The 14,831-nt window shown below is 47.4% G+C and overlaps 1 protein-coding gene across 1 annotated transcript in view; it reads left to right on the top strand.

Moving 5' to 3' along the window:
- The first annotated feature begins 780 nt into the window (after nucleotides 1-780).
- Nucleotides 781-14,831, top strand: part of LOC309660416 (serotransferrin-like) — a 31,047-nt gene continuing 16,996 nt past the window's right edge. The window contains exons 1-9 of the mRNA XM_082460997.1: nucleotides 781-888; nucleotides 2,855-3,024; nucleotides 8,856-8,964; nucleotides 9,743-9,919; nucleotides 10,659-10,806; nucleotides 11,605-11,660; nucleotides 12,187-12,365; nucleotides 13,094-13,271; nucleotides 14,487-14,641. Of these exons, the coding sequence (XP_082317123.1) occupies nucleotides 846-888; nucleotides 2,855-3,024; nucleotides 8,856-8,964; nucleotides 9,743-9,919; nucleotides 10,659-10,806; nucleotides 11,605-11,660; nucleotides 12,187-12,365; nucleotides 13,094-13,271; nucleotides 14,487-14,641 (1,215 nt within the window). The 5' untranslated portion in view covers nucleotides 781-845. The remainder of the gene's footprint in view (nucleotides 889-2,854; nucleotides 3,025-8,855; nucleotides 8,965-9,742; nucleotides 9,920-10,658; nucleotides 10,807-11,604; nucleotides 11,661-12,186; nucleotides 12,366-13,093; nucleotides 13,272-14,486; nucleotides 14,642-14,831) is intronic.

A 14,831-nucleotide genomic window follows, 5' to 3' on the forward strand; every position in this document is an offset into this window, starting at 1 on the left:
GAGTCAGGGATGACCCAGGGCATTGAGATCAGGCCACGTCCTCTCCTGGGTCCCTTTCTTTGTGTTCATGTGTCACTTGTCCTGAGTGTCACAGAGTCTTGATCACATTCCAGGGCAGCTTCTCGTGGGAGAGACATTGTCTCTCCTGTGACTCTGTCCCTAGCCTAGGTGTCCAGCAGGCTGCATGAAGGGAAGGAAGGATACCAGTCCAGGATCCTGTGCTCAGGAGGACATATGGGGAGGGACAGCTCCTCCGTGGGGCTTTAAGGGCCCAAGAAGGAGCAGGACTTCTGGATACACCTGGGAACAAGTGAAAGAGGTTGAGCCTGTTGTCTTTGATTTGTGGTCAGCCTTATTCTTCTCTCACACCCTCTCCCAGGAAGGTCTCTACCTGTCATTCTCCTGTTCTGGTGTGCGTTTGGGGCAGTTCCCTTCCTTCTTCCATCTGTAGAATGAGCACATAGGTTGGTTCAGGACCAGCTGTGGCACCCTGGGATTCAGAAGCAGAGCCACCCCCGCCTCTTTCCGCAGCAGCTCTGCTCCTGGCACAGAGCAAGCGCGCGTTAACAACGGGGTGATTTTTCTTTAATTCCCTTCCAATCAGCATTTTTGTGTTGGATTCCATCCATGGTCTGTCCCAGAGGTCAGGAAATGAGGTGATCAGCCTGAGCGAGGAATGAAGGGGGAGGGCTGAGGGGCGATTGGGCAAGCGGGCTGCACAAACAAAGAGGGTCAAAGATTGTGCTTGGCCAGCCCCGCGGGGGATAAAGGGGCGCAGGGCGCAGGGAAGTGGCCCAGAAGCCGGTCCGTCTGTGCTCGGCACTCCGCTTCGCAGACCCGGGAGGATGAGGCTCGCCGTCCGCGCTCTGCTAGCCTGCGCGGTCCTGGGTGAGTGCAGCCGCTGGGAAGGCCCGCAGAGTCGCCGGCCCGGGCGCCCCCTGCATACCGGAGCCCGCTACACCATCCCTGGGCTCCGCGCTGGAGCTGGAAGCCCGGACCTTTCCTTCGCTTCTCCCCGCCGCACCCTTGCACCTGCTTCAGCACTGCCTCAGGGACAGCTCTGCGCTTGCCCGCACCTTCTGGTCCTGCCTGTGCCTCTGCCACCTTTTCACCCCCTCCTTGCTTCCTCCTCGTGTCTAGAAAACCTTGTAGTAGCGGAACACAATAAATTAGAGCACTTCCATCACGGTTTATCAAATCCCTCTGCTGCGGTCTCAATCAAGTCCGAACTGCTTAGGACGGCATTCGAGGCCTCCCCAGATCTGGTCCCACCTCCACTGATAGTCTGATGTCCCATGGGTGCCCTTGGTGCTGACCATGTCCCACTAATGAGGCAGGGCAGTCGAAGGGTTCGGAGCATGGGATTTGAAGCCAAACTTTTTGGGTCCCCAGCAGTGAGGAGGGTATTACAGCCTGGCCTGGGAAGGTCCCGTGAGAGTAAATGAGGCCGCGGATCCAGGCACTAGTGCAGTGGACTTTGCTGCACACATCTGTGCTTCGGGGCCTGTCACTGTTAGGCCCCCTTTGTCCTCTAACTTTTGCTGGCCACTCGTGGTACATTTATATTACCTTTGGAGCCTTCTGTGTTTAGTTACTTGTCGTTCCTGAAAAAGTTAACCCTTGAGAGTCAACCCACCTTACTTGCCTTTGCCTACCCGCCCAGCCCCCCACCCTAACCTCAGAGAATCTCACAGGGCTATGAAAGGTAAATGCATGACTGAGGACAAATTCCTGCCTTTGGGATCTCAGGAGGGGCAGTTTGGGGAGGGCCTGGAGGAGTGGTTTTGGGGAGAGTCTGCCACTGACTCCTTGTTGCCTCCCTTGATATCCCATGGGCAGAGGTGGGATAAAAGGTGGTTGGGGGATAGGTGTCCTGTGGCCCCTCTTTTTCTATCCTGGAGAACTGTTCCCTCCCCCTCTCTTGCTTTGTGCATTGTGAATATTCATCCACTTCCTTGAGCCAGCCCTGTGCTGTTGATCCACAGAGTGGAGATGACAGAGGGCTTTGGGGACAGTGCCAAATGCTCATATCATGGGGACAACACATCTGCAACCCCATGGATTAATTGCTACAGACATGGCTGGCTTTAGCTTCTCGTAGTGGCAGCCAAAAAGCCTAATGGTAAAATTGAGGGAGGGGTCATTGGAAACAGAGAGAAACATTGAATATGTGGAGTTTCTAGTTATTCTTGGAACAGAGGATGACAGATGAGCATCACAGGCAAACTTATTGCCTCATCAATCATGTACCCCTATGTACTGGCCAAGCACATGGAAAACAACTCAGAATGTTATCTTCTTTTGTTCCCTGGGCAGAGACCAAAGTCTGGAGACCTGATTTCTAGGCCAATTCTCAGCTACTAACAGGCTGGGTAACCTAGGGTAAAGCATCACTCTCTGAGCCCAGTTCCCTCATCTCTAAAAGATACTAATTACTGGATGATGTAATTCCTACCCTGGTGGCTTCCCAGAGTTGTAGCATTGAGCCAACATCTTGACGTAGCTAAAAATCCCCTGTGTATCCTGAAGCTTGTATTCCATGGCAGGCCACGGGTCATGAGGTGAATGAAGGAGGCTCAGAGAACACAGAGGAGCAGCTCATTGTCTCCAACTGAGAGCTGATAGTCAAGTCGGCATCACTCTGGCCAGCACAGGCTGGTCAGTGGGAAACTAAGAGGCCATTAGGGTGCCTGTCGCTCATCCCCAGACTCAGAATGCAGTGGAAACTGTGTCCCTTGTTGTTCACGGACAGGAGTGGGAGTGGACAGGATGTAGGGAAGTAGACTTCACGACCCTCCAGAGGGTGCTGCTGTCTCTCCCACTGGTACAGGGACCTCTGGCCTCTCTCCCCTAGGGCTGTGTCTGGCTACCCCTGAGAAAACTGTGAGATGGTGCACCGTTTCGAGTCATGAGGCCAGTAAGTGCTCCAGTTTCCGCGAAAATATGAATAAAGTCTTTGACACTGGTCCTTTTGTCTCCTGTGTGAAGAAGACCTCCTACATCGATTGCATCAAGGCCATCATGGTAAGTAGTGGCTGCCTAAAGGAGAGCGGAAGAAACTTCATACTTTCTCTTTCTCCTGTCGTTTTGGAATCATTCTGTACTCACAGGTAGGAGGCTGCTGTGTGGGGCAGTCAGCCCCTAGTGCTAGTAAAATCACTTTAGAAATGGAAATAGGAGCAGTCACCTTTAATGAGTCTTAAAGCAAAATCTAACATGCTCTGAAAGGGGACTATTTTGAGCCACTAGATTCTCTGAACTCAGAGAAGAAAACAAGAATACATGCTATCAAAATGACCATGTAACACTATCTTGGAGGTTCCTGATGCATCACAAGAAGTAGATGAATGGTACACACAGGGAAGAGGAATACATAGTCATGATTGCAGTTGATAGCTGATCCTTTTGACTTCTACGTTTTCCAAAATACTCTTCACTCCTTTAACATCGTTCCTGCACATTTGAACGTGTGTCAGACCCTGTGCTGGGCAATGGAGCTGCAGTAGTGAATTTAAACACACATGCTCCTTACTTTTGAGGAGTTTACAGTCTAGTCAGGAGAGAAGAAAAACATGCAAACAAGTGGACATGAAATTTCAAATTGTGTCATGTACAATGGAGGGAAAGAAACAGAACTTTCAGAGGAAACTTGCTTTGGCCTGGGTGTCAGGGACAATCTCCCTGAGAGGAAGCAATGAACCTGAGACCCCAGTGATAAGCATGGGTAAGCCTGACAAAAGCTATGGTAGAATACTCCAGGTAGTGAACCATAGCATGTGCAAAGGGCCTGAGACAGGGGAGAGCTGGGCTTGTTTGAGTTTCTGTAGGGAAGCTAGGGTGACTGGAGCAGAGCAAGCAGGAGACTGGAAGGAGGAATGAGGTGGGAGAGGTAGACGCAGCCAGATGGAGCATGATTAACTCAAGGAATCAGTGATTTGGTATAAACAACTGGTCTGTTGTGTGTGTGTGTGTGTTTATTGAACCTCAGTTACTATCATTGCTTAATTATGACTCTTGATTTATGACATAATTTCAGCTTTGGTGTATGCATACCCCTCTTTGTTTTAAAATATGTTAATAATATAAAGTAATATTATCCACAAACCCACCAGAGGTTCTCAAAACTTCATCATTGCCAATAGCTTATTTCTAGGACTACTGTGTGGCAGCATTGGAGTCTATGGGAACAACACCACTTGGGGTAGTGTAAGCCACTGGCCCTACTTACAACTACTGTGTGTTTCCCCATCCAGCGCAAACAGAATCCTAAAACTTTCTTGCCTTTTATTTTAATTTAAGACATATAGGTATGTGTGGATGATTGTATAGTTTTGCTTCTTAAAATATTTTATAAACATGCCATCGCTATGTGTTGTCTTCTCATACTTGCTTTTCCCTCCTCAATATTATGCTAAGTTTTCATGCACGTTGTTGAATATCGCTATTGTTCATTCATTTTCAGAGCGCTACAAAAGTCCATTGTGTTAGTATACCACAATTTATGTTTTCTTTTCTGGTCACAAGGCATTTGGATTTTTCCCAGTTTTTTGTTATTCTAATCAGTGTTTGTGGAATATTTTTATACAAATCTCCTGGGACACAAGAATTACTAGTTTCTCTTTAATATACATGTAGGTGCAGAGTTTCTGTGCCATGGGATATGTGAGTATTTGACTTTGAAGACAATGCCAAATGTATTTGGTTTTTAAGCAAATCCAATGTGGTTATTCCAATTGCCACTCTCACCAGCAGTGTATGAGAGCATAACCCATATCATTCTTGGTGAATTTGATATTTTATTATTATGAAAAAAATCACTATCTCTGGCAGTGCTTCTTAACTAAACTCTATTTTTCTGATATTAGCATACTACATCAACTTTCTTTTGGTTAGTATCCTCTTCCTATATCTCTTTCCGTTCCTTCATTTTCAACTTTCTGTGTGCTTATCTTTCAGGTGTGTCTTTTGAAAATTGTATATTGCTGGATTTTGTTTATTAATGAAATCTGACAATCTTATTTATTTTATGTGGTAAATTTAGACCATTAATAAATTATTGTTTTTAAATAAATTTATTTATTTATTTATTTCCTTTGTTGGCCGCGTTGGGTCTTCATTGCTGCGCACCGGCTCTCTCTAGTTTTGGCGAGCAGGGGCTACTCTTCATTGTGGTGCGTGGGCTTCTCACTGAGGTGGCTTCTCTTGTTGCGGAGCACAGACTCTAGGCACGTGGGCTTCAGTAGTTGTGGCACGCGGGCTCAGTAGTTGTGGCTCGCAGGCTCTAGAGTGCAGGCTCAGTAGTTGTGGCGCGTGGGCTTAGTTGCTCCACGGCATGTGGGATCTTCCCGGACCAGGGCTCGAACCCGTGTCCCCTGCATTGGCAGGCGGATTCTTAACCACTGAGCCACCAGGGAAACCCAAATTATTATTTTTATTATTGATAAATTTGTAATTATTTCTGCCATTTTACTTTTTGATTTCTCTTAGTCCTGCTTTCCCCCTGATTTCTGATTTTTCCTTTTCTGATTTATAAAAATTGAGTTTGTTCATTTGGATTGTTTTCCCTTTATTCCACCTTTCCCCCTACTGAAAGTAAATTTAAACAATTTATATACTTTAATGACTTCCCTTAAATTTTTACTGTACAATTTTAGCTTAACAAAATGTTAATAGTAAAATAATCTTGACCCTCACGTCCTTCTGAAACAGCAAAAGAACTCTGGAATATAGTAGCTCAGACTTCGCTCTTCCCTGTGTAGATATTACTATTTGATATTTTATGTCTGTCTTTTCTGAACCCTGGAATGTAGATACTTCACATATTTGTTGACAGTATACATAAATACTATATAAATATATATTTATATATGTGTGTGTGTGTGTGAGTGTGTGCATGTGTAAGTTTGTGTATGCACCCAAAATTTCAGAAAGAGGGAAGGAGACAGAGAGAGAGAGAGAGAGAGGCAGAGAGAGAAATTTGGATTTGTCTACATTTTTGCCATTTGATCTGTTTACCCTTCCTTCTTTTTTTTTTTTTTAAGTTTTAAAAAAATTTTTGGCTGAGCTACGTGGCTTGCAGGATCTCAGTTCCCCAACCAGGGATCGAATCCAGGCTGCGGCAGTGAAAACACTGAATCCTAACCACTAGACCACCAGGGAACTCCCTACTATTCCTTCTTATATTTCAGACCATCCTTCTGGGACATGTTTTCCTCTTGAAATGTGTTCTTTTGGTGATACTTTAGAGTCAGTATCTTGGTGTTAAACTCTCTCCATTGCTTGCTTGTTTGTTTTCTCTGAAAATGCTTTAATCTCCCCCTTATTCTTGAATGGTAATTTTGCTGAATGTATAATTCTAGTTCGATATTTTTACACTATTTAAAAATACTATTCCATTGTCTCCTGACTTCCACTGTAGTCGTTGAGAAGTCTGATATCATCCTATTATTCCTTCAATCATCTCTCTGGAAAACTTTGAGATTTCATGTCCTTGGTTGATGATGTTCCATAGATTCGCTATGATATTTCCAGTTGTAGAAATCTTGTTACTTATCTTGCTTAGAGTATGTTGGATCTGTGGAATCATGCTTTTCACCAGTTCTGGAAAATTTGCTGCCATTATCTCTTTAAATACTGCCTTTTCTTTAGTTCCTTTTTTTTTTTTTTTTTTTTAATTCTAGGATTCCAAGAAAACACGTTAGGCCTTCTTTATTCTAGCATCCATATCTTTTAATCTCTCTTTCATAGTTTCAGTCTCTGCACCTCTTTTTGGCAGCATCCGGGCTGAATTCTTCAGGTATAGCCTCCAGTTTCCTAATTCTCAAGTTAAACATGTCTAATCAACTTGTTGCCCATTCATTCACTTTTTTTTAATTTCAAAAGTTATATTTTTTGCTTCTAGAAGTACCAGTTTAAACAGTTTTTCTTTTTTATTCCTGATAATTTCCTTTCTATGCTTATCTCTGTGATTGTAGCCTTCACTTTGTGCACAAAGCACGTATATAGCTCTTCTCCATTGTTTCTGACCATTCCAACATCCACAACCCTTGAGAGCCCAAGTCTGCTGTTCCTGCTGATGCCTATGCATTGTGGCTTACCTTCTTTTGGGTTTGGTTATCTGCACCTGGGAAGTCATGCTTGACTTTAATCCTGCCCCTCCCTGCTGGTTCAGTTTCCCTTCAGAATCCCTGTTGCTCTCGTGGACTCCATGAGTTAGGCCTTGGCTCCTTGGTTCCTGAGTCCCTGAGGCCCCAATGATTCCTGCCCAGGATCCTGGCGTCTGGGCCAAGAAAGCCCCAACCTCACTGCTCTAGGATAAGCTCTTATTTGTTTACTCATTTATTTTTATTCTGTGGTGTGTGGGGCGGGTGGGGACAGTCTCTGGAGGTGTCACCTACCCTTTGAGATACCAAGAAAGCCATAAAGATTGTTTCATATATGGAGTCTAGTTGTGGAATAAAAGAGTCCTTCACCATTGTGAATGTATTTAATGGCACTGAAATGTACTCTTAAAAATGGTTAAATGATAAATTTTATGTTGTTATTTAATTACAATAAAACAACAAAAACAATTCCAACTATTGAAAGAAAAGTTTCAGCTAGACAAATATATGGTTTGGCTTACATTATTATTTTATCTCATTTAGAAATACTATTACCTTATTATTTATCTATAACATGACACAGATCATAGAGCTATAGTTCCTGCCTTGTAATTTAATCCGTAAGAACTATTTATGGAGTACTAGCAAGGGCTTCAAGAAAAATCATTTTGATTAAAGATATTTGAAGCAAGAAAAAAAGCAATAAAAGTATGTTATGAAGTGTGTATATAAAAGATGGTGCTTCTCACTTCAAAAGAAAATAAATTCTAGACCTAGTGGGAAGGTATCTATAATATTGGTTATAGTGAACCAAGTGAAAGATGAGAATTAGTGGAAGCAAAAACTAAAAATGAAAACAAAAAACCCAGCAAGTAACAGTAAATGGGAGAAATGAACCCACACTACGTGGATTCAAATCCCAGCTCCATGACTTACTAGCTATGTGGCCTGGGGAGATGACTTAAACTTTCCGGGCCTCTATTTTTTAATGGGTAAAATGGAGCTGAGTTGGACAATGGTGTCTGCATAGTTGATTAAATGAACAATCAGCCATAATGGAAGTAATAATTAGCATTTAACACTCAGTTCAGAGTATAAGCTAGAAGTTAAAGCCAGAGAAAGCACCGGTCCCTGAACAAAAGACTCCTGCAGTTATATGGACCCAGGACAGGAAGGAAAAGTAGTGAGTACTGAATCAGAGTGGAGAAGGATGTCTTCAAGGCTCCCCTTCCCCATAGAGAATTCTCCACAGAGGCATCTGAGGAAGATCTCAGCAGAAGGCCCAAAATAAAGAGGTCACCAAATGAAAGGACCTGAACTTGAAATGTAAATATGTGTAACAGCACGGCCAGGCAGAGGGACCTGAGTCCTTGACTGCAGCCCCTTCAGAGCCTGTGGTGCATGGACTGTGCACCCAGTCTGGTGTTGGGGGGGCAGCTTTCCCCCAAGAGGCCTGCTGGTAAAGCCTCTGTAATTTAGGTCAGTCTTGAAAAATCACGACAGTTTTCTGGGCAAGCAGCTGGACGCCTCACCAGGGAAAAGAGAAAAATGATCCATTCTTTCTCTTTGCAGGAGTTAAGGAATATGGTGGCCAAATCCCCTCACCAGGGAGGTAGAGTTCACTGAAGCTTGTGGTGTTGTGCAGTTAGCTATTGGCCAAACTGAGGCTTCTTCTGGCCCCAGATCCAAGGAGCACCACCCAGCCTTGCTCAGAATAAGGGCTTCATCAGACTCTGGTCTGCTCTCTTTCAGGATAATGAAGCAGATGCTGTGACGCTGGATGGTGGTTTGGTATTTGAGGCAGGCCTGAAGCCCTACAACCTGAAGCCTGTAGTGGCAGAGTTCTATGGCCCAAAGGATAGTAAGTTCTCCCCGGGGACCCAGGAAGGTGTTTGTGGCCCTTGTTCTCTCCTGGTAGACGCTGAGTCTTGTCTCATTCAGGCAGGTAATGGAGATTAGCTACTGATGAGCTTTCCCCAGGGGGCAGTGAGTGGGGAATGAGAGGCCCTATCAACCACCATAGCCGCAACTCAAGGCCTCTGGGAGCTTTGGGCTGGTTGGGGACTGGTGCTCAGGACACTGACCTCCTGGGCAGGCTGTGTGCAATCTGAGCTGAACCACTGGGGTTTAAATCTGGAAAGAGAAGTTCTCCAAGAACCACAGGTGCCACACGCAGGGGAGAGACCACACAGGAGCACGAACTTGGAGCCCTGACAGCTTTGCATCACTTCTGAGAGCAACTCCACTGTCCCTGGGCCTGTGTGAGGGACAAAAATACTTAGAGAAAGTCAGGAATGTGGCCTCTGTTGCCACAGTTCCAGTTTCCAGGGGAGCTTGTCTTGGTAGTTGTAGGCAGATACTCCCTGCAAGGCCTGGGTAGGCGAGAGCATTGGTGCATGTGTACACATGGCTTCTTGCTCCTGGGTTTGCCTGGAGGGTTATTACAAATGTCTCCTCTGTGGTCCTTTCTTTCCCCTGTAAGCCTAGGAAGGTTTTTCTGATCCTTCCCTCTTTAGAAGCCAACCCAACATAAATGTTACCTCTGGATTCCCCTTCCCTACTCAGGAGCCCAGTAGTGATGAGCAGTGCTTCCCTGGGGCCCAGTTTGAGAGTCTTTCATCCACGCTCTCCCTTTGCAGATCCGAAAACTCACTATTACGCTGTGGCCGTGGTGAAGAAGAGCACTGACTTCTATCTGAAAGACCTCAAAGGCAAGAAGTCCTGCCACACAGGCCTCGGCAGATCTGCTGGGTGGAACATCCCCATGGGCTTACTTTACTGGGACTTGCCTGAGCCACAGGAATCTCTTCAGAGAGGTAAGCAGGCAGGAGGGTGAGTGCCCTCAGGAGGCATCTCTTCGTCAGATGCCCACGTGGGCCACACTGGCGTCACTGAGACATGATCAGGTGATGATGTGTGATGACTCTGGGAGTGGAGGTGGGAGGTTAAACAGCTTTAAACTGGCAGGTCTGCTGCACCAGCAGCCATTAAGGGCTGTCACAAGTCCTTTTATCTCTGAGCTCCTGACACCCCACCAGAGGCTGTCCTGAGGAGTGGGGGGAAGGGAACAGAGGGCTTCAGTCAGGGCCAAGGTTGCTGGGCCCCACTGTTCACTTCCCTGGGGTGCTTTCCTGTCTGTGGCTGATGCTTTTCCCATTCTGCTGGAGCTTTCCCTGGTGGCCATCTGCTGGCCATGAACTTGGCATGCACCTCTCCAGGCGGGTCCTCCATCTCTCAGGCATGGATCCCAGAGACCTCTCTCTGAGCTGTTCCAGTCTGACAAGGCAGGGAGGGGGACTGACGGTGACCTGGCCTTGGAGGGTGGCTGGCACAAGCCTGGTTCTTGGGGAGGGAGGAGGGAGGAAAGGGGTTAAACTCACCCCTTTTTGGAAACCCTTAATCTTGAAGAGTGAACACTTGTAAAGGCAAACTGGGTCTGGGGGTGCTGGTTTTGTCTGGGTCTCTCTGTCCCATCATGAGCCTAGGCTGGGAGCTGTAAGTGCCTCTGGCCAGGCTGGCTCACGCCCTGTGCTTCTGTGTCTCCGTGTTGAGCAGCAGCGGCCAGTTTCTTCGCGGGCAGCTGCGTCCCCTGTGTGGATCAGTCGTCCTTCCCCAAACTGTGCCAACTGTGCGCGGGGAAAGGGCCGGACAAGTGCGCCTGCTCCAACCATGAACCGTACTTCGGCTACTCAGGGGCCTTCAAGTGAGTGAGACCGGCTCCTGCTCCATCCGGGCTCCTAAGTGTCCAGTGTCCTTGGCTGGAAATCTTCCCTGGCCCACAGCAGAGCCCAGTCTGCAAAGGGGCATCAGGGGGCCTAATCGCCTCAGTGACACAGGGACTCAGTGACACAGCTGGGACTCCCCAGGCCAGGCCAGGCCAGTGCGTACTCTCTTCACGTGACATTGACAAGGAAGCCCCTCTCCTGGGGCTCCTCCTTCTGTTTCCCCAGAGTTCTCTCACAGGACTAGGCAGAGCCTGAAATGACAGGCACGGCCCTAGTGTCCAAGCTGCTCTTCAGTGACGGGCCCTCTGCTCTCCATTGCAGCAGCGTCGGCCGTTCAATGCGCTGGCCTCTCTCTTGTCTCCTCTCACCATCCCTGTGCAGGCAGCTCATGTGGCTGATTTCTTGCTCCCTCTTCTCCCTTGGTTATACTCTAAAGTTTTAGAGCCAGCCAAGGGCACCTTTCCTCCCTCAAGAGACACTATGCCTTTATCCTCCACCAGAAGTTTGAAAATGCTTTTCTCATTGAAATATCTTTAGTGCCTTTTTGATGCTTTGGGGCACACGGTGAGGGTCCCCCAGCTCCTGTGAGCTCACCCCCCCATGTCCATGGTACCCTGGGTATCAGCGCCCCATGGTGCTCCCTCAGCTGTGGGTCTTTGTAGAGGCCTCCCCCAGGCGCTGCCCTTTTCCCAAGGCTGGACAGTGTGGTCAGACCCTCAACCTGAGGAGAAGGGCCAGCCCTGCAGGAACCCTCCTAATGTGTCTCCTCCCCACAGGTGTCTGATGGATGACGCTGGGGACGTGGCCTTTGTCAAGCACACCACAGTATTGGGTAGGTGGTAGGAGAAGAATCTGCAGGTCCCTTCAAGCAGAAGGCCTTCCTTTTCTTCCTGCCTTCTTCTTCATGCTCAGTAGTCAGACGTGAGCATAGTGTGTTCCTCCTTTCTCACTGCTGGGGTGTTTACCTGCACAGAGGCGTGTGCCTGTGGGGTCCCCGCCTGGACTCCTGGGCCTCATCCTATCGTTCAACTTCCTAGACACTGGGACCCGTCCTCCTGGTCAGTGTTGCAATAGCAAAGGATTGGGAGCAGGTCTGGCTGACCTTGGCCTGTAGTCAGCCTGCTGAGATGAGACCTCTTGTGGGGTGTGGGCAGTCACCCCTGCACTGGACATCAGAAGCTTTACCTGTAAACTGGCTGTGGGATCTTGAGCAAGTCAGTTTTCTTCTGGCTCTCAATGTTTACTCTAGGCTTCTCAGCTCACACAGTTTATGATTCAGTGGGGTTGCAAGGGAGCGGAAGGGGCACCACACCTCATGCTCTGCCTGCCGTCGGCTCATGCGGGCTTCCCTCCCCCAGAGAACCTGCCTGACGAGGCTGACAAGGACGAGTATGAGCTGCTCTGCAGGGACAACACCCGGGGGTCTGTGGACGAGTTCGAGAGGTGCCACCTGGCCCGGGTCCCTTCCCATGCCGTCGTGGCCCGAAGCATGGGCGGCAAGGAGGACTTGATCTGGGAGCTTCTTAACCTGGCCCAGGTATCGAATCCCCGTCCTCTTTCCTGCTTAGCAGTTCCTGCTTGGATTTGGGGCATTTTCCTGCACTCGCTTCTTGCCACTGTAGAAGCCCTTCTGTGTTCAGGATACAGTGGGGACCATGCCACACACCATTCACTTGTATGAAAGCACCCAGCAAAGCCTTCTTGGAGTTGCACAGAGCCTAGTCCTGCGTTATCATCTGTCAGACCCTTACATTCTGGACCAATGACATGAAGCTGCTCCTTCTTGCTCTATTCCATATCTCTCCCGTTGGAAAGGAAATGATCTCTCTTCCAAGGTCCTTCAGCCTGACTGCAAGGGAGCTGCACACACAGCCAGCTTTCCTGCCCTAGAGCAGCAGAACGCCAGAACTGAGCCAACTTTCTCTTATCCGGCCCTCCCATCTGTCCATCTGTCCATCAAGGCAACCACACAGTGTCAGCCTCTGAAGGAGATGTGTTTCTTGCGCTCAGTGAGCTGTCATCCAGCCAGGGAGACAGGCACAGAAACACGTTCAGTGAAATTGGGCGTTCGTTATATGGCCCAAGAGGGCTGTGAATGGAGAAGTTGCTGGGTGGGAAAGAACAGGTCCGACTGCCCTCTCTCCTGGCATCTTGAAAATTTCACTTTTTAATTTAGTTTCCTGAGTTTTAAAATTTTCTTCAGTCCCATTTTGCAGCATCCCTTGTTGCGGTAGCCATTCAGATCTGTGTTTTTACCACAAACAGGAACATTTTGGCAGAGGTACCTCTGAAGACTTCCAGCTCTTCAGCTCCCCTCATGGGAAGGACCTGCTGTTTAAGGACTCGGCCAATGGGTTTTTAAAGATTCCCCCAAAGATGGACTCCTGGCTGTACCTGGGATATGAGTATGTCACTGCTCTTCGGAATCTAAGAGAAGATACACGTAAGTGTTTAGGAAGGATTGTGTGGCTCTAGGAGCTTGGAAAACTGGTGAGGGTGGGCACCAGCAATAGAGTCTTCCCAGGTATTGAACACCTGTCCCAACAATCCCTTATCTGCCCTGCCTGTGCAGCCCAGTGTTAGATGGATGCTAAATGGCATCGCCAAAGGGCATTAAAGGAAATTCATGCTTAAAATGATTTGTATTGATACCAGCACTGTTTCCCTTGTATAAATCAAGGCTACCCTACCCACTTAGTGAAGCCAGTTAGCCTGGCACGAAGTAAGTCAAATAGAATGAAATTGCTACAAACGTGCACATCTGAAGCCAATGCTATGGTCAACATGTGCCATGGTGAAGCTGGAGCTTTAGACAGGTCGATCCTGCTTCTGAATTTCCTTGGGTCATTGGGGATGTGTTTGAACATTCATTCATTCAACAGACATGTATTGACCACCTATCTATAAACTGTGCAACGTGCTGGGCATACAATGGTGAGTCAAAGATATATTAAATTCTGCTGTCATGGAACCTTCAGCCCAGTGGGGAAGACAAATGTTGAAGGAATAGTCACTCTATTGAATGATCAATTAAAAATGAGAGATTTCCTCAGAAGAAGGAAAACAAAAACAAAAACCCAGAACAAAATATCATGGCTCTAGAAGAGTGCAAAACAAAGAAAGACAGGTCCCGGAATTGAGGTAAGGCTTCCCTGAGGAAGTGCCTCTTGAGCTGGGTCTGAAAGTTGGGTAGGTGTCCATTTATTCAGCCAACATTTATTGCGCTGACCATGAGGCAGGCACTAAGGGTGCCATGGAGAACAAGACAGGCATGACCCTTGCCCTGGCCAAGCTTATGTTCTCCTGCAGGGAACAGACAATAAATAATGAATAAATATATAACAACAGCTCAGATGGTTAAGTGCTATTTCTAAACAAAGAGGGACAAAAAAAAAAAAAACCCAGCCTGAAGTGATAGAGCGCCTTGGGGCTGGGAGGAAAGTTGACTTCTCATAAGAAACAATTTTAAGTTAAATCTAAATGATAAGAAGCCAACTAAGAGACTGTTATTACCTTTGATTTCTAAGAGATTAATTCCTTGAATGGGATCTGTTTGTGTATTGCTGAAAAATCCCAGCATTTTCATGAAGACAGCAGCATAACCAGCAGGCAACATCTGGACCTCTTCTAATCTCTGGTTCTCTTCCTTATGTCCTAGGCCCGAGCACCTCAAAGGGTGAATGCAAGAAGGTGAAGTGGTGTGCAGTGCACCACCTGGAGAGGGTCAAGTGTGATATGTGGAGTGTGAACAGTGACGGGAAAATAGAGTGTGAATCAGCGGAGAGCACTGAAGAATGCATCGCCAAGATAATGGTACGTCACTCCTGCCACTGTTGCCCACCCGTCCCCAAGGGTGAGTGAGTGCTCCTGGGAATGACACAAAAAGCCGGGTTCCAAGGAACCTTGCCCTCACTGTGGGAGACCAGCCCCACCGGAGCCTCAGGACCTTTGAGCTTCTGGAGCTGAAGGGCTCCTTAGGGCTTCTTTCCTCCTAGTGTTAGCA

The sequence above is a fragment of the Balaenoptera physalus genome, assembly GCF_965194825.1.
Source record: "Balaenoptera physalus genome assembly, chromosome: 4".
NCBI classification, from domain to species: Eukaryota; Metazoa; Chordata; class Mammalia; order Artiodactyla; family Balaenopteridae; genus Balaenoptera; species Balaenoptera physalus.